The sequence below is a fragment of the Tachyglossus aculeatus genome, unplaced genomic scaffold (genome assembly GCF_015852505.1).
Source record: "Tachyglossus aculeatus isolate mTacAcu1 unplaced genomic scaffold, mTacAcu1.pri SUPER_30, whole genome shotgun sequence".
Taxonomy (NCBI): Eukaryota; Metazoa; Chordata; class Mammalia; order Monotremata; family Tachyglossidae; genus Tachyglossus; species Tachyglossus aculeatus.
This window is the reverse complement of record NW_024044837.1, coordinates 5,123,906-5,145,904: the sequence shown is the minus strand read 5'-3', so window position 1 is coordinate 5,145,904 and position 21,999 is coordinate 5,123,906. Positions and strand designations below refer to the sequence as shown.

The 21,999-nt window shown below is 48.7% G+C and overlaps 1 protein-coding gene across 1 annotated transcript; it reads right to left on the bottom strand.

Annotated features, from left to right (window-relative positions):
• Positions 1 to 1,346: 1,346 nt before the first annotated feature.
• Positions 1,347 to 20,148, bottom strand: LOC119921814 (olfactory receptor 14J1-like). Its single transcript, XM_038741840.1, has 6 exons — positions 20,014 to 20,148; positions 18,596 to 18,664; positions 18,253 to 18,410; positions 10,239 to 10,728; positions 9,213 to 9,232; positions 1,347 to 1,404 (listed from the first exon to the last, which is right to left on the bottom strand). The coding sequence occupies exons 1-6, from the start codon at positions 20,146 to 20,148 to the stop codon at positions 1,347 to 1,349; spliced, it is 930 nt and encodes a 309-aa protein (XP_038597768.1).
• Between the last annotated feature and the right edge of the window lie 1,851 nt (positions 20,149 to 21,999).

The following is a 21,999-nucleotide window of genomic DNA, read 5'->3' as shown; positions in this document are numbered from 1 at the left end:
CTACGCCTCCATCTGCCACCTCCTGAGCTACGAGGTCATCATGGACCGAGGGGCCTGTGGCAAGATGGCGGCCGCCTCCTGGCTGGGTAGTACCGTGAGCATCGCCATGCACGTGACCGCCACCTTCTCCATCGGCTTCGGTACGTCCAACGTGATCAGCCATTTCTTCTGTGACACTCCCCAAATGATGGAACTTTCAAGCCCCAGGGGGAACTTCCAGGAAATTGGAGTCACGGGCTTCTCCGCCATTCTGAAAGTCTCATGTCTTGCTTCCATCGTCGTCTAGTACGTGCACATCTTCCGGGCCGTGCTGAGGATGCCGGCTACGGAGGGCTGGGCCAAAACCTTCTCCACCTGCCTGTCTCACCTCGCCGTGGTGATTTCATTCATCTCCATGGGAACTGTCTCCCACCTCAAGCCGCTCTCAGACTCCTCCTCGACGCTGGACTTCCTGGTGTCCATGTTCTACACCATGATTCCCCCCCACCCCCGAACCACCTCATCTACAGCCTGAGGAATCGGAGCATGAAGGCAGCTCTGAGGAGTGTGTGAGAGGATGGCTCTGAGAAACTGGGACACATGAAGTTCGTCTTGGGGATGGGTATCTTTGGGGAGAAACATACTGGAGGAAACACATCACCTACTTCTTGGGAAGGCTCAGTCAATCGATCACTCAATTAAATAATCAAAATTTTTTGATGGTAGTTGTTTAGCCTTTCCTATGTGCCAGGCACTGAACTAAGTTCTGGAGTAGATACAAACTTATCAGGTTAGACACAGTCCCTGTCCCACGTGGTAATAACTCTCAGTTTACTAGTGGAACCCTGAAACAAACTCCATTTAACGGTATCAATGGTATTTGGTGAGTACGTACTGGGCAGAGCACTGTTCTAAGCACTTGGGACAATACAACGCTGTTGGTAGAAATGTTCCCCGCCCATACCAAGCTCACAAACTATGTATGAGGGAACCCCTGAACTAAACCACCCAGACCTGTAATTCTAGAACGAAGCATACAAGCCTGAGTAGAAGTGTGAAGAGTGGAAAACGCACAGGGCATGGTGTCAGAAGGCCCTGAGTACTAATCCCGGGTTCATCACCTGCCTGCTGTGTGATCTTGGACAAGTCACTTTACTTCCCTATGCCTCAGCTACCTTATCTCAAAAATGGGGACGAAGATTATGAACCCAATGTGGGACAGGGACTGTGTCCAACCTGATCAGTTTTTATCGACTCCAGCCCTTAGTACAGTGTCTGGCCCATAGTTAGTGCTCAATAACAACACCAAGAAGGAGAAAGAATCAGAAGCAGTCAAGGTTGTGTCTGTGAACAGACTGGCCTTTGTTTCAGCAGGAACTAAAGTAATAAATGATACTGAGAGACTCTGAACTCTTATCATTGGACCTAGAACAACAACAACAAGCAGGAGAAAGACTCAGAAGCAGTCAAGGGTGTGTCTGTAAACAGACTGGCCTTTGTTTCTGCAGAAACCGGCCTTCCCAGACTAAGCCCCCCTTTTCTGCAGCTCCCTTTCCCGTCTGCATCACCTCAACTCACTCCCTTTGCTCTTCCCCCACCTCTCCGCACCCCACAGAACCTATGTATTTATGTATATATGTATAATTCTATTTATTTACATTGATGCCTGAATACTTGTTTTGATGTGTACGTATCTATAATTTAATTTATTTATATCGATGCCTATTTACTTGTTTTGATGTCTGTCTTCTCCCTCCTAGACTCTAAGCCTTTTGTGGGAAGAGATTGCCTCTATTGTTGAATTGTACTTTCCAAGCGCTTAGTACAGTGCTCTGCACACAGTAAATGCTCAGTGAATACGATTGAATGAAGGAATGAATGAAAGATGAAGATCAAGGATGAAGAATCTTGTCATGCTGTCCACCCCATTATTCATCCATTCACTCAAGAATATATAATGATGATAATAATAATAGCGTTTATTAAGTGCTTGACTTAATAATAATAACGTTATTATTATTTATTAAGTGCTTCCTATGTGCCAGGCAGTGTTATAAGCACTTGGGTAGATGCAAGGTAATCAGGTTGTCTCACAGTCTTAATCCCCATTTTACAGGTGAGGTAACTGAGGCACAGAAAAGTAAAAAGACTTGCCCAGGTTCACACAGCAGACTAGTGGGAGAGCCAGGATTAAAGCCCATGACCTTCTGAATCCCAGGCCCGTGCTCTATCCAGTATGTCATGCTGCTTACTATGAGCTTACTATGTACAAAGCACTGTACTAAGCACATGGGAGAGTACAATACAACAATGAACAGACACATTTCCTGTGCACAACAAGCTCACAGAGCTTCTGGAGGGCAGAGCTAACCATGGGCCTTGGTTTCATTGCACTATCCCAAGCACTTAGCATAGAATTCGTCTCACAGTAATCAGTCGATCAATAGTATTTGTAAAGTGGTTACTGTGTGCACTGTACTAAACTGTTGAAAAAGCACCATACACTCAAATTAGAAGTTGTAATCCCTTCCCACAATGAATCTTCAGTCTACAGGAGGAGACAGACAGAAATAAATTGGAGATAGAGTACAAGGATGTGTATGTAAGAACAGTAGACCAGACTGTAAGCTCCTTGTGAAAACGTGTGAGCTAACTCTGTTACATTGTTCTCTCCCAAGCTCTTAGTATAGAGTTCTGCACACACCAAGCACTCAAATACAATTGATTGATTCATATGGGACTGGGGTGAATATCAAATTGCTTAAGGAATACGCAACCATAATCATAGGTGATGCTGAAGGAAGGGCAGGTAGGGGAAATGAAGCCTTGATCAGGGAAGGCATCCTGAAGGAGATGTGATTTTCGGAGAGTTTCATCACTCGATAATTCCACTGATGAGGGAGCCAATAAGATAATAATAATAATAATAATAATAATAATAATTATTATTATTATTATTATTATTATTATTATTATTAAGTGCTTACCATGTGCCAAGCACTGTTCTAAACGCTGGGGTAGATACAAGGTTATCAGGCTGCCCCAGGTGGGGTTCACAGTCATAATCCCCGTTTTACAGATGAGGTAAATGAGGCACAGAGAAATTAAGTGACTTGCCCAACGTCACAGAGCTGTTGAGTGTCAGAGCTGGGATTAATGAATTTGAGAATGCTTTGAAGTCCTCAGAAGCTGATAGCTAAGGCATCTCTCTCTCCAAGACTCTCTCCCAGGAGTCCCTGCTCTGGCCACCTCTGTGCCCAACTAATTGTTGCAGCTGGAGGGCGTGAGAATCCCAGGGGGGTGTTCCCTCTATCTATGCCAACATACCTGTCTCTTCAGCCCCTACCTCAAAATTCCACACTGCCTGCAAAATCGCAGATGTTGAAGAAATCAGGGAGAAAGCCTTGGCTATCACTAGCCCGCAATTACTAGCCCTATCCCAGCCAAACAAAGATTGTCCACTCCTAAATGTGAGTCCAGGACTGGCTTGGGAGACAGTCAAGGGAACCAAGAGTGTAAGCTGAGGTTCTTATTGACCTCGGTGAGCTGAGGAGAGGAAGGCACTAAGGAAAAGCTGAGGGGTGAGAAGTAGCGTGGGACTGTGGATACAGCCAAGGCCTTGGAGTCAGAAGGATCTGGGTTCTGATCCTAGCTCAGCTACCTGTCTGCCATTTGCTGTGTAACTCAAGGGCAAGTCACTCCACTTCTCTATGCCTCCATTTCCTCATCTGCAAAATGGGGTTTCAGTGCATCTGGGACCTGATTATCTTTTGTCTGCCCCAGCGTTTAGTACAGTGTTTGGCATATAGTAAGCACTTAACAAGTGCTGTCTACTTGTTTTGTTTTGTTGGGTGTCTCCCCCATTCTACACTGTGAGCCCGTTGTTCGGTAGGGATTGTCTCCATCTGTGGCCGAATTTTACTTTCCAAGAGCTTAGTACAGTGCACTGCACACAGTAAGCGCTCAACAAATACGATTGAATGAATGAATGAATCAACGAGCTAGAGTTATCCATCAGTAGTATTTATTGAGCACCTACTGTGCAGAGAGCACTGTATTAAGTGTTTGGGAGAGTCCAATATAACAGACTTGATAGACACATTGGTCCCCAGAGAAAGTCGAAGGGAACAGAGAAGGATGGGAAGGAGAGACAGAAAGGGAACGGTGCTAGAAAAATAGATGGAAAATCTCGTTTCTCTATATTTCTGTTAGAACCTGTTGGGATGCAAAGTGCATATCTTACCTCTCCCTTTTCAGTGCCAAAATACCAGAAATTCCTTCTAAGAGTCTACCCTCAATCCCTCCTGCTTCAGGGTCAGCTACTGACTTTTATCCTGGCTCAAGAGGAGGAGGAATGAAAACCCTTCTCTTTCTGAGCCGAGAAGAACACTTGAAAGATTCTCCACTCCAGGGTAGGTTTTGCTAAGAACTTCCCGTTTCTTCAAGGGATCAAATTTAATCTCCTTTTCTCGCCCCTCTCCACATCCGTCCACCTTTCTCTGGAGCCGAGGTGTCCAGAAGGGGACTCGGGACAGCAGCTTGCCTCAGTGGAAAGAGCCTGGACTTGGGAGTCAGAGGTCATGTGTTCTAATCCCGCCTCCACCACTTGTCAGCTGTGTGACTTTGGCCAAGTCGCTTAACTTCTCTGTGCCTCAGTTTCTTCGTCTGTAAAATGTGGATTAAGACTCTGAGTCCCCAAGTAGGACAACCTGATTACCTTGTATCTACCCCAGCGCTTAGAAAAGTGCTTGGCAGTGCTTAACAAATACTATTATTATCATTATGATTATTATCATCATCATAATTATCATTATTATTATCTTAGAATCCGAGCTCCTTGGGGGCCAAGAACTCAATCTATTTCACTCCCAGACCTTAGTACAGTGCCTTGCACATAGAAAGAATGAAATAAATACAAATCCTACTACATCGGAATGTCACTGAAACTGCACAGTGTGCTCCATCAATGCTACTTTTGGGTGACCTTGTGCAAGCCACTTAACTTCTCTGCCTCAGTTACTTCATCTTTAAAACATGAGCCCCACGTGGAACAACCTGATTACCTTGTATCTACCCCAGCATTAGAACATTGCTTGGTACATAATAAGCACTTATGTTCTTGGCACATAATAGACACTTAACAAATACCATTATTATTATTGTTATTACTACTACTGACTTGCTTTTTCTCTGGTTCTCCTTCTCACTTGCTCTCTCCTGTTTTTCTCTCCCTTTCACTCCTTGATACGTTTTTCTCCTTCCCCCTCTTTTCCTCATCTTTGCTTTCATTTTTTCTCTCGTCCTCCTGCTATTTTTTTCTGTTTCACTCTTTCACAGTTTCCTCATCTGTAAAATGGGGTTAAGATGGAATTTGTGAGCCCTGTGTGAGCCAGGGACTATTTTCCATCTCATACCTTGTATCTACCCCAGAGCTTAGCACTTAGTAAGTGCCAGATAATTTTTTTTAATGGTATTTGTTAGGAACTTACTATGTGTCACGCATTGCCCTGAGCACTGGTAAATGGTAAATATTACTATTCTTATTATTAATGATGATGATAATAATAATACTGTTCACAGGGCCAAACTGTTCCATTATCTTATGTGCCTTATTTACAGGTGATTTGATTTGATTAATGGACTAAAGTTTCAATAACGGAGAGATAGCAATTAATTTGCATATTTACTCAATCTGTTCTCAATCTTGAAAATTCAATGTGTTCTTTTAAAATAAAACTGTGAATTGTTAGAAATGTTTCCTAATAGGAGGACCCGAATTACTCTTGTTTCAATGGGGATTTGATAGTCATTGCCTTTCGTGAGGTTTTACCATGAGAAGCAGCGTGACCTAATGGAATGAAACCAGGCATGGGAGATAGAGGACCTGGGTTCTCATCCCAGCTCTGCCACCTGTCTGCTGTGTGACCTTGGGCAAGTCACTTCACTTCTCTGTGCTTCATTTCTCCCGTTCTCCCTCCTATTTAGACTGTGAGCCCCATGTGGGACAGAGATTGTGTCCAACCTAATTGACTCATAACTACCAAAGCTTTAAGAAGAGTGTTCAACACATAGGTAGCACAAAATAAATAATATTTTAAAAATCCCAGCCTCTGCCCCCCAAGAACGTGTGACCCATTGGCAAGGGGTGGAATGTGGGAGGTCATCAAAAGGTTAATAATTATGAGGCATAATAATAATAATTATTATTATTATTATGGTATTTGTTAAGCTCTTATCATGTGCCAGGCTCTGTACTAAATACTGGGGTGGAAATAAGCAAATCAGATTAGACACAGTTCCTGCCCTATGTGGGGCTCACAATCCTAATCCCCACTTTACAGCTGAGGTAGCAGAGGCCCAGAGATGTGAAGTAACTTGCCCAAGGTACACAGCAGACAAGTGGTGGAGCAGGGATTAGAACACATGACCTTCTGACTCCCAGGCCTGTGTTCTATCTACTATGCCATGTTGCTGCTGGGTCATGAACATCGGTAAGCTACAGACTAGGACAACAAGGGTTTTGATTTCAGGGAAGATAATAAATGTGTTTGTTAAGCACTTACTCTGAGCCAAGCACTGTGCTAAACATTGGTGTAGATACACAGTAATCAGGTCAAACACTGTCCCTCTCCCCCTACAGAGAATTTACAGTCTAAGGGGGAGTGAGGAGAGGCATTGAATCCCTGTTCTACAAGTGAGGAAACCGAGGCACAGAGACGTTAAGTGACTTCACCAAGACCATCCAGCAGACAAGTGGTAGTGGCAGAATTAGGACCCATTCATTCATTCAATCATATTTATTGAGCACTTACGGTATGCAAAGCACTGTACTAAGCACTTGGAAAGTACAATTTGGCAACAGATAGAGACAGTCCCTACCCAATAACAGGCTCACAGTCTGGAAGGGGGAGACAGACAACAAAACAAAGCAAGTAGACAGGTGTCAATACCATCAAAATAGATATATAGAATTATAGATATAAACACATCATTAATAAAATAGAGCAACAAATGTGTAAAAATATACACAAATGCTGTGGGGAGAGGAAGGGCAGAGGGAGGCAGTGGGGGCTGTGAGAAGGGAAGCCGGAGCGGAGGAAATAGGGGGCCTCAGTCTGGGAAGGCCGCCTGGAGGAGGTGAGCTCTCAGTAGGGCTTTGAAGGAAGAAAGAGCTAGTTTGGCTGATGTGTGGAGGGAGGACATTTCAGGCCAGGGGAAGATATTGGGCCCGGGATCGATAGCGGGACAGGCGAGAACGAGGCACAGTGAGGAGGTTAGCAGCTGAGGAGTGGAGTTTTGGGGCTGTGCTGTAGAAGGAGAGAAGGGAGGCGAGGTAGGAAGGGGCAAGATGATGGAGAGCTTTGAAGCCAATAGTGAGGAGTTTTCGCTTCATGCAAAGGTTGATAGGCAACCACTGGGGATTTTTGAGGAGGGGAGTGACATGCCCAGAGCGTTTCTGTAGAAAGATAATCCGGGCAGCAGAGTGAAGTATAGAATGAAGCGGGGAGAGATAGGAGGATGGGAGATCTGAAAGGAGGCTGATGCAGTAATCCCGTTGGGATAGGATAGGATAGGATGAGATAGGATAGGAATAAGGTAGGATAGGATGAAAGACTGAACCAACAAGTTGGCAGTTTGGATGGAGAGGAAAGGGCGGATCTTGGCGATGTTGTGAAGGTGAGAATGGCAGGTTAGGGTGACGGATTGGATGTGTGGGGTGAACGAGAGAGCGGAATCAAGGATGACACCACGGTTGCGGGCTTTTGAGATGGGAAGGGTAGTAGTGCCGTCCACAGTGACGGGAATATCAGGGAGGGCAGGGATTAGGAGGGAAGATAAGGAGCCCAGTCTTGGACATTTTGAGTTTTTGGTGGCGGACAGACTTCCAGGTGGAGATGTCATGAAGACAGGAGGAGATAAAAGCCTGGAGGGAGGGAGAGAGAACAGGGGAGGAGATGTCGATTTGGATATAATCTGCGTAGAGATGATAGTTGAAGCCGTAAGAGTGAATGAGTTCACCAAGGGAGTGAGTACAGATGGAGAACAGAAGGGGACCAAGAACTGACTCTTGAGGAACCCCTACAGTAAGGAGATGGGAGTGGGAGGAGGAGCTCGCGAAGGAGACTGAGAATGTACGCCCAAAGAGAAAAGAGGAGAACCAGGAGAGAACGGAGCCTGTGAAGCCAAGGTTGGATAATGTGTTGAGAGGAAAGGGATGGTCCATAGTCTTAAAGGCAGTTGAGAGGTCGAGGAGGATTATGATAGAGTAGGAACCACTAGATCTGGAAAGAAGGAGGTCATTGGTGACCTTTGAGAAGGCAGTTTCGGTGGAGTGTAGGGGACGGAAGCCAGATTGGAGAGAGTCTTGGAGAGAGTTGGAGTCGAGGAATTAGAGGCAGTGACTGTAGATGACTCGTTCTAGGAGTTTGGAAAGGAACGATTGGAGGGAGATAGGGTGATAACTGGAAGGGCAGTGGGGTCAAAAGAGGGTTTTTTTTAGGATGGAGGAGACGTGGGAATGTTTGAAGGCAGAGGGGAAGGAACCAGTGGAGAGTGAGCGGTTGAAGATGGAAGTCAGGGAGGGGAGGAGGGAAGGGTTGAAAGTTTTCATACGATGAGAGGGAATGGGTCAGAAGCACAGGTGGATGTGGTGGCACTTGAGAGAAGGGAGATCTCCTCTGAAGATACTGCTGGGAAGGTTGGGAAAGTAGAGGAGAGGGTTGAAAGCCGGGGGGGGTGGAGAAGGGGGAGGAGTGACCCTGGAAGCTCAGACCTGATGGAGTTAATTTTACTAATGAAGTAGGAGGAGGAATAGGGGGCCCGAGGAGTGAGTTAAATGTCCGGAACAGCTGACAGGAGTGATGGGCATGGGTGTCAATAAGGGGTTATATTGGGCATGGGTTCTATATTGTACTCTTCCAAAGGCTTAATACAGTGCTCTGCACACTGCAAGCACTCAATAGTCCGACTGACTGATTCTGACTTCCAGGCCTATATTCTTTCCACGAGGCTCTTATTTGTGGGAAGGAAACATGGCCATCAACACTGTCATACTGTACATTTGGAAGGCCAAATGCTTAGTTGAGTGCAGTAAGCATTCAATAAATACAATTTACAGATGGACTGCTGCTTTTCCAGCACATGCACAAATCCTCTCCCTTCCTGATTCCCTCTGAAGCCTGCGGACATGAACGACTATGCTTCTTCCCACAGTACAGGAATTTCCACCTCACGTCGGAATACAAAAAGCGGCCTAAAAACAGAGAAGACATCTCAGCGTCTGTTTCCTGCTAAATAATGTCCTGATGGTTTAGAGTTTGAAAGGTACTTTTAATGTGCAATAGATTTTTTAATGGTATCTGTAAGCGCTTATTATGTGCCATTCATGGTACTAAGTGCTGTGGTAAAACAAGACGGTTCGGTTGGACAGAGTCCAAGTCCCAAGGCTCACAATTTTCAATCGCATTTTACAGATGAGGTAGCTGAGGCACGGAGAAGTGAAGTGACTTGACCAAGGTTCATGAAGGCTTCCTGGCAATCAGTTTATTGGGTAGGGAGCGCGTTGTTGGGTAGGGAGTGTCTCTATTTGTTGCTGAATTGTAGTTTCCAAGCGCTTAGTACAGTGCTCTGCACACAGTAAGTGCTCAATAAATACGATTGAATGAATGAATTTCATGAGAACAATGTGGCTTAGTGGAAAGAGTACGTGCTTGGGATTCAGAGGAAGTGGGTTCAGATCCCGTCTACACCACTTGTCTGCTGTGTGACCTTGGACAAGCCACTTAACAGACCTGCACCTCAGTTGCCTCATCTGTAAGGTGGAGATTAAGACTGTGAGCCCCATGAGGGACAACTGATTACCTTGTATCTACCCAGCGCTTAGAACAGTGCTTGGCACCCAGTAAGCGCTTAACAAATACCATAATTATTAACTATTATTATTTTTATTTCAGAGCAACGGCTGTCGACAGAACACCTGCTCCCAAGGAGTTGACAATCTAAAGGAAAGTTCCTTGGGGCGGCTTCTGCCCTAACAGTTTTTCCATCACCGTCTTCACGCGCCGATTACTCTGGCTGAGTAGATTCAGGGTGGGGGGCAATACAGAATAGAACACAGACGGCATCAGTTCATGTGCCGAGGGGGAATCAGATATCGGCTTCAGGTAGGTAAAGGAGCCGGAAGTGATGTAAAGTGTGACGATGGTGAAGTGGGGCAGGCAGGTGGAGAAGGCTCTGGCCCGGCCCTCGGCAGCCGGCACCCTCAGCACGGCCCAAAAGATGTGTACGTACGAGACAACGAATAGCATGAAGCAGAAGAAGGGTAAGCTGACGGTCGTGGCTAAACCCAGGTTTTCGGCGCCTTGGCTAGAGAGGCAAGGAAGCCTCAGCAACTGGGGGCCATCGCAGAAGCATGGTTGGACGGCTCTGGGTCCACAGAAGGACAGGGAGACGGCGCTGGCCGTGTAGAGGGCAGCGTTCAGACCGCTGCTGAACCAGGAGGCGGCCAGCATGGAGGCACAGGCCAACCGATGTATGATGGTGTCATAGCGCAGGGGTTGGCAAATGGCCATGATGCGGTCGTGGGACATGACAGTCAGCAAGGCCATCTCCGTTCCTGCCAAGCAAATCACAAGAAAGAACTGGGCAGTGCAAGCAGTCAGGAAGATGGAGTTGACGTTCAAGAGGAAGTTGAGGATGGATTTGGGAACGGTGACAGAGAGGTAGCAGAGGTCGCTGAGGGCCAAGTTCCTGAGGAAGAAGTACAAAGAGGTGTGGATGTGCCGGCCGAGGGCAGTGACGGCGACGATGAATTAGTGAATTAGTTAATTAGTGAATTAACTAAATCCACCTTGAGAAGGTGGAATTCCAGAGAGTTTTTGAGGGAGGGATATCTTCGGGCTGGGGAATTGAAAAGGGTGGATTTCCAGGCCAAGGGAAAGGTGGGAGCCAGAGGTGGGAGGAGGAAGCGTCGAAAGCTCTCTCCCCCTTCTAGACTGTGAGCCCACTGTTGGGTAGGGACCGTCTCTATATGTTGCTAACTTGTACTTCCCAAGTGCTTAGTACAGTGTTCTGCACACAGTAAGCGTTCAATAAATACGATTGAATGAAAGAATGAAAGCGAGTCATGGCAAGGTTCCTTTTGGAGGGTTGGTTGAACAAAACGGATAACAAGAAGGAGAGGTTGAACAGGTGGATGGCCCTGAAGCCAGTGATCAGGCATCCACTGAAGTCAACCCAACTACAATCCGTTATTCCTCCAGATTGTAAACTCGTTGTGGGCAGGGACTACATCTGTTTATTATTCTACTGTACTAGCCCCAGCATTTAGTGCAGTCCTCTGCATACAGTAAGCACTTCATAAATATTATGAAACGAATTCATTTTCCACTTTACAGGAGCTGCTGCAGACAAGGTTCCCTGTGCTAGAAGCTGTGTGTGTTTGTGTGTGTATGTGTGTGCATGCAAAGTATTGGGTAGTCTAATCAGCGAAAATGTTCAGGCCGTGGGGAGGGTTGAAGATGAAGATAGAAAAAGATCTTCCTCCAGACTGTAAACTCGATGTGGGCAGGGAATGTGTCTACCAACACTGTTGGGGTAGCGAACGGGAGACAACCTCAGGAATTCCCTTTAAATCGACCAAAATAATGTGAAAATCTGGATCTTTCCTTAGCCCTGCTATATATGAAACTCAAAGATCATTTTAAATTCAATAACTGTCTCCTTTCCATAGAGAATCACTAGTTGATATCCTGTCCGTTTCTTCACTCATCCCATCAGTGGACTCTTACTTTGGCTCTTCCCTCATCAACTGAAGAATAATAATGATGGCATTTGTTAAGCACTTACTATATGCAAAGCACTGTTCTAAGCGCTGGTAGGGGATACAAGGTGATCAGGTCCCACGTGGGGCTCACAGTCTTATTCCCCTTTTTACACGTGAGGCAACTGAGGCACAGAGAATTTAAGTAACTTACCCAACGTCACACAGCTGACAAGTGGTAGAGCTGGGATTCGAACCCAGGACCTCTGACTCTCAAGACCATACTATTTTCACTAAGCATTGCTTCAAGTCAATGCTGTCTCCCAGAAGTGTCCAACGTCTCCACGGTGACGGGATTCCTCTTACTGGGATTCTCGGATGTCCGGGAGCTGCAGCTGGTCCACACTACGCTGTTCCTCTTGGTCTACCTGGAGGCCCTGACGGGGAATCTCCTCGTCCTCGCCGTCACCGCCTTCAACTGGTGCCTCAACACCCCCATGTACTTCTTCCTCAGGAACCTGTCTGTTCTCGACCTCTGATGCATCTCCGTCACCATCCCCAAATCCATCCACAACTCCCTGACCGACCGTAGAGAAATCTCCTTCCTAGGCTGTGCGGTACAGGTCTGTCTGGTGATTTTCTTTGGACGTGCAGAATATTTCGTCGTCACGGTGATGTCCTACGACCGCTATGCAGCCATCTGCCGCCCCCTGTACTACGATGTCATCATGGACCAGGGGGCCTGTGAGAATATGGCCGCAGACTCCTGGCCCGGCGGAGGGCTGTTAGGGGTCCTATATTCAGTTTCGACATTCTCCCTGTCCATCTACGGTCCAATGTTGTCCAGGAATTCTTCTGTGACGTCCCCTCCCTGTTTTAGATCACCTTCTCCGAGGGCCACGTCACCGTCGATGTGAGTATGACCGTCGGAGTAGGCTTATCCGTCTCCTGCTTCGTCTCTATCGTCATCTCGTACGTTCACAACTCCTGGACCGTGCTGAGATTGCCGGCCACCAAGCACCTGCCTGCCTCTCCTCGGCGTCATCACTCTCTTTTTTATGACTTTTTTCTGTGTTTACCTGAGGCCTCCTTCAGGTTCCCCCTCGACGCTGGACCTGCTGCTGTCCGTGTTCTACACCATTGCCCCCCGACCTGAACCCCATCATCGACAGCTTGAGGAACCGGGATGTGAAGGCCGTCCTGGGGAGGGGACTAGGCAGGGAATGGCTTCCATCTTGGGGACGTGAAGTCACCGTTCTTTGCCTGCTGAAGTTAACATGGCCACAGGGAATGACCCCAGTATCTTTCAGATACCAGATCTTTGTGTGTTTCATCCACAGAGCACCCTTTGGGAAGGGAAAACCATCTATAACATTTATTTAGAGTAAACCCCTCATTTCCACAGACAGATTGGATCAGGCTAGATTCATCTTCTGCCTCCTAAACTCAGAGCGCCGGCATTGACGCCCTGGACTCTGGTCCCGAGAGGCCCGCCCGTCATTACACCGTGCGGCCCCCCGTTGCTCCCGGAAGGATCCTCTCCTCAGAGCGCCGCCATAGACGCCCGGGAGGGACTCCGTTCCCGAGAGGCCCGCCCGCCATCACACCGCGCGGCCTTGCTGCTGCCGGAAGGATCCTCTCCTCAGAACGCCGCCATAGACGCCAGGGACTCCGTTCCCGGGAGGCCCGCCCGCCATCACACCGCGCGGCCCCTGCTGCTCCCGGAAGGATCCTCTCCTCAGAGCGCCGCCATAGACGCCCGGGACTCCGTTCCCGAGAAGCCCGCCCCCCATCACACCGCGCGGCCCCTGCTTCTCCCGGAAGGATCCTCTCCTCAGAGCGCCCCTATAGACGCCCCCTGCTTCCACCACCCCCCCTCACTTAAGCGACCTTCCTTAAAGTGCACCCAATACCCCCCTTCCCGCTCCGGATCTGACTGACTCTCCCCCCCCCCCCCCAACTTCCCCGGGAAAAAGGCCCTTGTTATCACCAAGTTACATTAACGACAACCTCATTCGCACCTACTCAGCCCTCCCATGCAATGTGGATATGTTCACTCCTCTCCCCAGGCTCCCTGACCCCCCTTAACAGGTCCACCCTACTCCAGCACATAATAGTTTGTATCTGCTCTCTGTGACATCATTATCTGCCAATTTTATTATTGCCATAGCATGTTAATCGTTAACTATCCCCTGTGATGCCATCGCCTATTTATATCATTGCTACTGTTTTATCGCTTCTGCATCTCAGTTGTTAACCTCCCGCTGTACTGTCACTTGCCCTGATGAACTCACCATGAACTTTCAATTCCCTTGCTCCCAACTGCCATTCCCATTCCTCAGCTTCCCCTTGCCCTCTCTCACCCAGCATTTTCCCTCCCTCTCCCCCACCAAGACCATTCCCCCTCACCCCCTACCAAGGATCCCTCTGTACCAGCGCCAATCCTCCACTCCTCCCTCCCAGCCCCCTCCCTCCCCTCCTCTCCGCCCCCACCCCATTCCAGTTTTCCTTTCCCATCGCCAGCCCTCTTCACACTCTCCCCTCCCAGGCCCCCGCCAACTCATCCCAATCCAAACCCTCCCCACCCCTCGCACCCTTCCCCCTCCCTCCTCTCCCTCGACAGCTACTGCCAAGTGTGGCCTCTGGTACACCCGCTCCGTTATAAGTAAGATACCTTTCATCCTGGACCTATTCCTTTCCCTCTCTCTACTCCTCCTCGCCCTAACTAAAACATGGCTGTTTCCGGATAACACAGTCTCTTCTGCTGCTCTCTCCAGTGGAGGCCTCACTCCCCCAGACTCACCAGAAAAGGAGGAGGTGTCGGTTTCCTTCTCGCCCCCCAATTTAGCTTTCGCACTATCCCTCCTCCCCCTTCCCTTTCCTACCCTTCCTTTAAAGCCCACATTATTCGCCTCTACTACCCCCTCCAGATTCTTGTAGCCGTCATCTACCGCTCCCGCCCGGCCCTACCTCCACCTTCTTTAACGATTTTGACCCTTTCCATGCCCACTCTGATCCTCGGAGACTTCAATCAATCACACATACATGTCCCTGGTGACTCCTCTGCCGCCAGCCTTCTATCTCTCCTTGACGCTGCGAACCTCTTCCTCCACGCCACCTCGCCCACTCACCAACTTGGTCATACCCTCGACCTAATCATCTCCTACCGCTGCACTGTGTCCACCCTTACCAACTCTGAAATCCCTCTCTCTGATCATAATCTCCTCACCTGCCTCCTCACTCACACTCCTTTCCCTTGTAAATCCATATTGCTCCCTCACATAGATCTCCGCTATCTTGACCTCATCCATCTTTCTGAGAGCCTCACACCCCACCTCGCCTCCCTCTCCTCTCTGCCCAATCTTGATGATCAGATTGCTGCTCTCAACTCTACCCTTTCTACTCAGCTAGACTCACTCGCTCCCCTTTCCCTTCGCCGCCCTCGTATCACTAACCCACAGCCCTGGATCACTGCCACTGTCCACCTCCTTCGCTCTTATGCTCGAGCTGCCGAACGCTGCTGGCGAAAGTCTAAACACCATGCCAACCTCGTTCACTTCAAGTTTATCCTTTCCTGACTTAACTCAGCCATCTCCTCTGCCAGACAAAACTATTTCTCCTCCCTTATTGACACCCATGCCCATCATCCCCGTCAGCTCTTCCATATATTCAACTCCCTTCCCAGGACCCCGGTTCCTCCCCCTCCACCTTCCCTCACCTCCAACGATCTGGCCTCCTACTTCATTAATAAAATTAAATCCAACAGGTCTGACCTCCCCAAAGTCACTCCCCCCGCTTCTCCAACCCCCTGGCTTTCAACACTCTCTGCTACTCTCCCATCCTTCCCAGCAATATCCTCAAAGGAGAGGAGCTCTCCTCCCTCCTCTCAAGTGCTACTCCGGCCACCTGTGCTTCTGACCCCATTCCCTCTCATCTCATGAAATCTCTCGCTCCGTCCTTTCTCCCCTCCTTAACTTCCATCTTCAACCGCTCACTTTCCACTGGTTCCTTCCGCTCTGCCTTTAAACATGCCCATGTCTCTCCCATCCTAAAAAAACCATCTCTTGACCCCATCTCACCTTCTAGTTATCGCCCCATCCCCCTCCTACTATTCCTTTCCAAACTCCTTGAACGAGTAGTCTACACGCGTTGCCTCGAATTCCTCAACACCAACTCTCTCCTCGACACCCTCCAGTCTGGCTTCCATCCCCTACATTCCACGGAAACTGCCCTGTCAAAGGTCACCAATGACCTCCTGCTTGCCAAATCCAACGGCTCATACTCTATCCTAATCCTCCTCGACCTCTCAGCTACCTTCGACAATGTGGACCACCCCCTTCTCCTCAACACGTTATCCAACTTTGGCTTCATAGACTCCGTCCTCTCCTTGTTCTCCTCTTATCTCTCCGGTCGTTCATTCTCAGTCTCTTTGGCAGGCTTCTCCTCCCTCTCCCATCCCCTTACTGTGGGAGTTCCCCAAGGTTCAGTTCTTGGTCCCCTTCTGTTCTCGATCGACTTGCCTCTGCCCCTCTGCTATTTATTTTTTTTTCAAGCGCTTAGTACAGTGCTCTGCACGTAGTAAGCGCTCAATAAATACGATTGATGATGATGATGATCTACACTCAATCCCTTGGTGACTTCATTCGCTCCCACGGCTTCAACTATCATCTCTGCGCTGATGACACCCAAATCTACATCTCTGCGCCTGCTCTCTCCCCCTCCCTTCAGGCTCGCATCTCCTCCTGCCTTCAGGACATCTCCATCTGGATGTCTGCCCGCCACCTAAAACTCAACATGTCCAAGACTGAACTCCTTGTCCTCCCTCCCAAACCCTGCCCTCTCCCTGACTTTCCCATCACTGTTGACATGACTACCATCTTTCCCGTCTCACAAGCCCGCAAACTTGGTGTCATCCTCGACTCCGCTCTCTCATTCACCCTTCACATCCAAGCCGTCACCAAAACCTGCCGGTCTCAGCTCCGCAACATTGCCAAGATCCGCCCTTTCCTCTTCATCCAATCCGCCACCCTGCTCATTCAAGCTCTCATCCTATCCCGTCTGGACTACTGTATCAGCCTCCTCTCTGATCTCCCATCCTCTTGTCTCTCCCCACTTCCATCCATACCTCACGCCGCTGGCCGAATTGTCTTTGTCCAGAAACACTCTGGATATGTTACTCCCCTCCTTAAAAATCTCCAGTGGCTAACAATCAACCTACGCATCAGGCAGAAACTCCTCATCCTCGGATTCAAGGCTCTCCATCACCTCGCCCTCTCCTACCTCACCTCCCATCTACAACCCAGCCCGCACCCTCCGCTCCTCTGCCGCTAATCTCCTCACTGCCTCGTTCTCGCCTGTCCCGCCGTCGACCCCCGGCCCACATCCTCCCCCTGGCCTGGAATGCCCTCCCTCCCCACATCCGTCAAGCTAGCTCTCTTCCTCCCTTCAAGGCCCTACTGAGAGCTCACCTTCTCCAGGCAGGCTTCTCCGACTGAGCCCCCTCCTTCCTCTCCCTCTCCTCCCTCTCTCCATCCCACCCACCTTACCTCCTTCCCTTCCCCACAGCACCTCTATATATGTATATATGTTTGTACATATTTATTACTCTATTCATTCATTTATTTTACTTGCACATATCTATTCTATTTATTTTATTTTGTTAATGTGTTTGGGTTTGTTGTCTGTCTCCCCCTTCCAGACTGTGAACCCACTTTTGCGTAGGGACCGTCTCTGTATGCTGCCAACTTGTACTTCCCAAGCGCTTAGTACAGTGCTCTGCACACAGTAAGCACTCAATAAATACGATTGATTGATTGATTGATTGATTCGAAGCAGGACACAAGTCTTAATGGAAGGGGACAATCAAAGTCCTACCTTTGTCATTCAGAACTGATTTTCCCCGAGAAACAATGTCATCTGTGGGGGAGTAGCCCCTGAATTGACTTATCTCCCTGCTGTGGAACCCGACCTGAAACGTAAAAACTTTACACTGCCCAATTACCAAGATGCAGAATGTACCTTGCTCCTATTTTTTTTTTCATTTCTTTTCTCGTCCAAATATGCGTGTGTGTGTCTGTATATGTGTGCACAGTATGGCTCGAATGAAAGTAATTTCCCCCAGAGTAATTAGGTAATTTTTGTTTTGCTTGTTTTTGTTTTTTACTAGCGTTCAGAGTGATCAATCTAGTTTTTGTGTTTTTTTTCTAACTGGTATTTGTTAACCACTTACTATGTGACAGGCACTGCCCTAAGCACTTGGGTAGATACAACTTAATCAGGTTGGACAGTCTACAAGGACTCTCCTTCGCGTAGGTCATGATGCCTCCCTAACACTGGGTTGTCATACTACTTCAGTCTTTGCCGTGTCCCTCCCAGACTGACAATTCATCAACGTCCAGCGTTTTCTGTGAACCAAGTAGGGCTGCTAAATATCTGGCTAGGTCCAAGAGCAATTCCTTGGTTAAGTGGTGGTGTGAGATTATTTGCACAAGGAAGAAGACATTTTGACCCACAGCAGAGTCTGGGTGAGTGACCCATTTAGGATCCTGCCCGTGGCGGCCTTCGCGTCCCGGTTCCTCAGGCTGTAGATTAGGGGGTTCAGGCCTGGGGGTACTACCTTGTAGAACACGGACACCAGCAGGTATAGCATCAAGGAGGACTCTGATGGCAGCTTGTTGTAGACATATACACCCACAGAGAGGTAAACAGTGAGGACGACGAGGTGAGGCAGGCAGGTAGAGAAAGCTTTGGCCCGGCCCTCCATTGACAACATCCTCAGCTAGGCCCGGAAGATACGTGTGCATGAGACGACGATGGACATGAAGCAGACGATAGCTACGGCTGCCACAAAATTACAGTCGCGTCAATGACGTTGTGCTTCTCCGAGCAGGTAATCTTCAGCAGAGACGGGACGTCACAGAAGAACTAGGGGACGACGTGGGACCTGCAGAAGAACAGGGAGAATGTGGAAACCAAACCAAAACTAAAAACAGACTGCCGGTGAGCCAGGAAGAAGCAGCCCTCTTCCCACAGGCCCCTTGGTTCATGACGACCTCATAGCAAAGGGGACGGCAGATAATGACGTAGTGGTCGTAAGACATCTTCGGGGTAATGACCATCTATGAACCGCCAAATAGAACCACAGAGAACACCTGGAAAGCACAGCCCAATCAATCAATCAATCAATCAATCGTATTTATTGAGTTCTTACGTTGTGCAGAGCACTGTACTAAGCGCTTGGGAAGTACAAGTTGGCAACATATAGAGACAGTCCCTACCCAACAGTGAGCTCACAGTCTAAAAGGGGGAGACAGAGAACAAAACCAAACATACTAACAAAATAAAATAAATAGAATATATATGTACAAGTAAAATAAATGAGTAAATAAATAAATAGAGTAATAAATATGTACAAACATATATACATATATACAGGTGCTGTGGGGAAGGGAAGGAGGTAAGATGAGGGGGATGGAGAGGGGGACGAGGGGAAGAGGAAGGAAGAGGCTCAGTCTGGGAAGGCCTCATGGAGGAGGTGAGCTCTCAGTAGGGCCTTGAAAGGAGGAAGAGAGCTAGCTTGGCGGATGGGCAGAGGGAGGGCATTCCAGGCGCGGGGGATGACGTGGGCCGGGGGTCGATGGCGGGACAGGCGAGAACGAGGTACGGTGAGGAGATTAGCGGCAGAGGAGCGGAGGGTGCGGTGTAGGCTGTAGAAAGGAGAGAAGGGAGGTGAGGTAGGAGGGGGCGAGGTGATGGAGAGCCTTGAAGCCCAGGGTGAGGAGTTTCTGCCTGATGCGCAGATTGATTGGTAGCCACTGGAGATTTTTGAGGAGCGGAGTAACATGACCAGAGCGGTTCTGGACAAAGACAATCCGGGCAGCAGCATGAAGTATGGATTGAAGTGGGGAGAGACACGAGGATGGGAGATCAGAGAGAAGGCTGATGCAGTAGTCCAGATGGGATAGGATGAGAGCTTGAACGAACAGGGAAGCGGTATGGATGGAGAGGAAAGGGCGGATTTTGGCAATGTTGCGGAGCTGAGACCGGCAGGTTTTGGTGACGGCTTGGATGTGAAGGGTGAATAAGAGAGCGGAGTCGAGAATGACACCAAGGTTGCGGGCTTGTGAGCTCAGGAAGGAAATGAATCTATGGTCTGTCAGGAAGTTGTGGATGGACTGGGGAACGATGACGGATATGAGGCAGAGGTCGAGGACAGACAGGTTCCTGAAGAAGAAGTACACAAGGGTGTGGAGGCACCAGCCGAGGGTGGTGACAGCGACGATGAGGAGATTCCCGGTCAGGGGCGCCATGTAGAGCAGGACGAATAGCGCGGCCTGGACCAGCTGCAGCTTCCGGACCTCTGAGAATGCCAGCAAGAGGAATTGTGTCTTCACGGTGACATTGGTCATTTTCTGGGAATTGACGTTGACTGTCTAAGGACATTTAGAAAAGATACAGATGAGAATAATATTCCAGAGAAAAGCGCACAGGAGAGGAGAAATTCTTTGGGTTGGAGGAAATCTCGGGTTTTTTATGGTAATGTTTCGCGCTCACTATGTTCCAGATACTGTACTGAACAATGATGAAGTTGTTCATCTCCTCCAATCAACCTGCTTTGGCTCAGGAGAGCACTGAAACCATTCCTGACTCCTAGAAGTCTATTCCATTGGGAAACATTTGCAAGGATTGTGGTCCCATAATTTTACATAATTGGAGTAGCAGCAAAGCCTAGTGACAATAGGATGGTCCTGGGAGTCTAGGGGACCTTGGTCCTATTCCGGACTCTTCCACTTACGTGCTGGGCTACCTCGGGCAAGTCACTTAACTTTTCTGTTCCTCGGTTTCCTCATCTGTAAAATGGGGTTTACAGGGACAGTGTCCACAGGGACAGTGTCCAATCTGATTATATCATATCTACTCCAACACTGAGTATGGTGTTGGCACATGGTAAGCGCTTAACAAATACCACAATTATTATCATTATTATTATTATTAAGAAAGAACATGCGGGCTCATATTGAAATTTCCCTTTGCTGACCCTCACCTTCCCCTGCTTCTCTCCGGAATCACTGGGCCTGTCCTGTGCTGGGGAGCATCGATCTCTGCTGAGAGAGAGGCTCACTCCACCACGTCGGTTCTGGACGTAGGTGAAGGTCTGGGTGAGGGGAGGGGGCTGTCAGGATCCTCCCTCCACCTCTCGGCTCTCCAGATGGCTGTGTCGTCCCCTCAGACGACGGCCGGGTTATTTCCTGGGGGACTCCAAATGGGAGGACGGGCTCAGAGTTTTGCATCCTAAAATGGGTCTTGTACCAGATCTTTCTCAAATGACTTCTGGTCCTGCTTGCCACTAGAGTCTGCAGTAAAGTTCTAGGAGGACATACAGTACCCTTTCCCTGCCCTACTGCTGTTCCATAGAACAAGGCCCATGAGCAGTGCGGCCCACTTAGATTTCATTTCTCCAACAATGCTCTGCTTCCCTCCTCTCTACCCTCCCCCTATTTTTAAAGAATGATATATGTTAAGTGCTTACTATGTGCCAAGCTCTATAATAAACACTGGGGTAAATACAAAATAATCAGATCCCACATAAGGCTCACAGTGAAAGGGAAACATGTATTGAATTCCCATTTTTCAGAGGAGGGGACTGAGGAACAGGTAAGTGAACTGACTTGCCCAAGGTCACACAGCAGACCAACGATGGAGCTGGAATTACAACCCAGGTCCTCTGACTCCCAGGCCTTGGCCCTTTCCATTAGACCACGCTGCTTCGGCTGAGATATTCAGATGGTCCTAATTCCTGGCATGAAATGAGGTTCGAATCTCCTGGGTTTTTACTGATTCCGGAAAGGGAATGATGATTAATCCGTTGACAAGGAAGAAATTCCAGAGTGCGAACCACGTCGGCCTGGACAGTTATTTAGATTGTGAGGGCCGGGACAACAGGAAGCCCACGATCCTGGCCTTCTGAGATTCCCGGATGGTCAGCTGTCCTAGCGGAGCCCCGGCCCGTCCTCCCACGGGGAATCCTCCAGGAAATAACTGGGCCGTCGTCTGAGGGGACGGCGCAGCCATTTGGAGATACGAAAGGTGGAAGGAGGATTTTGACAGACCCCTCACCTCACCCAGACCTTTTTTATCACCCCCACCAGCATCCAGGACCGACAGGATGGAGTGAGCCTCTCTCTTAACAGAGGTCGATGTTTCCCAGCCCAGAACAGGCCCGGCGACTCCGGAGAGGAGCAGGGGAACGGTAAGGGGCA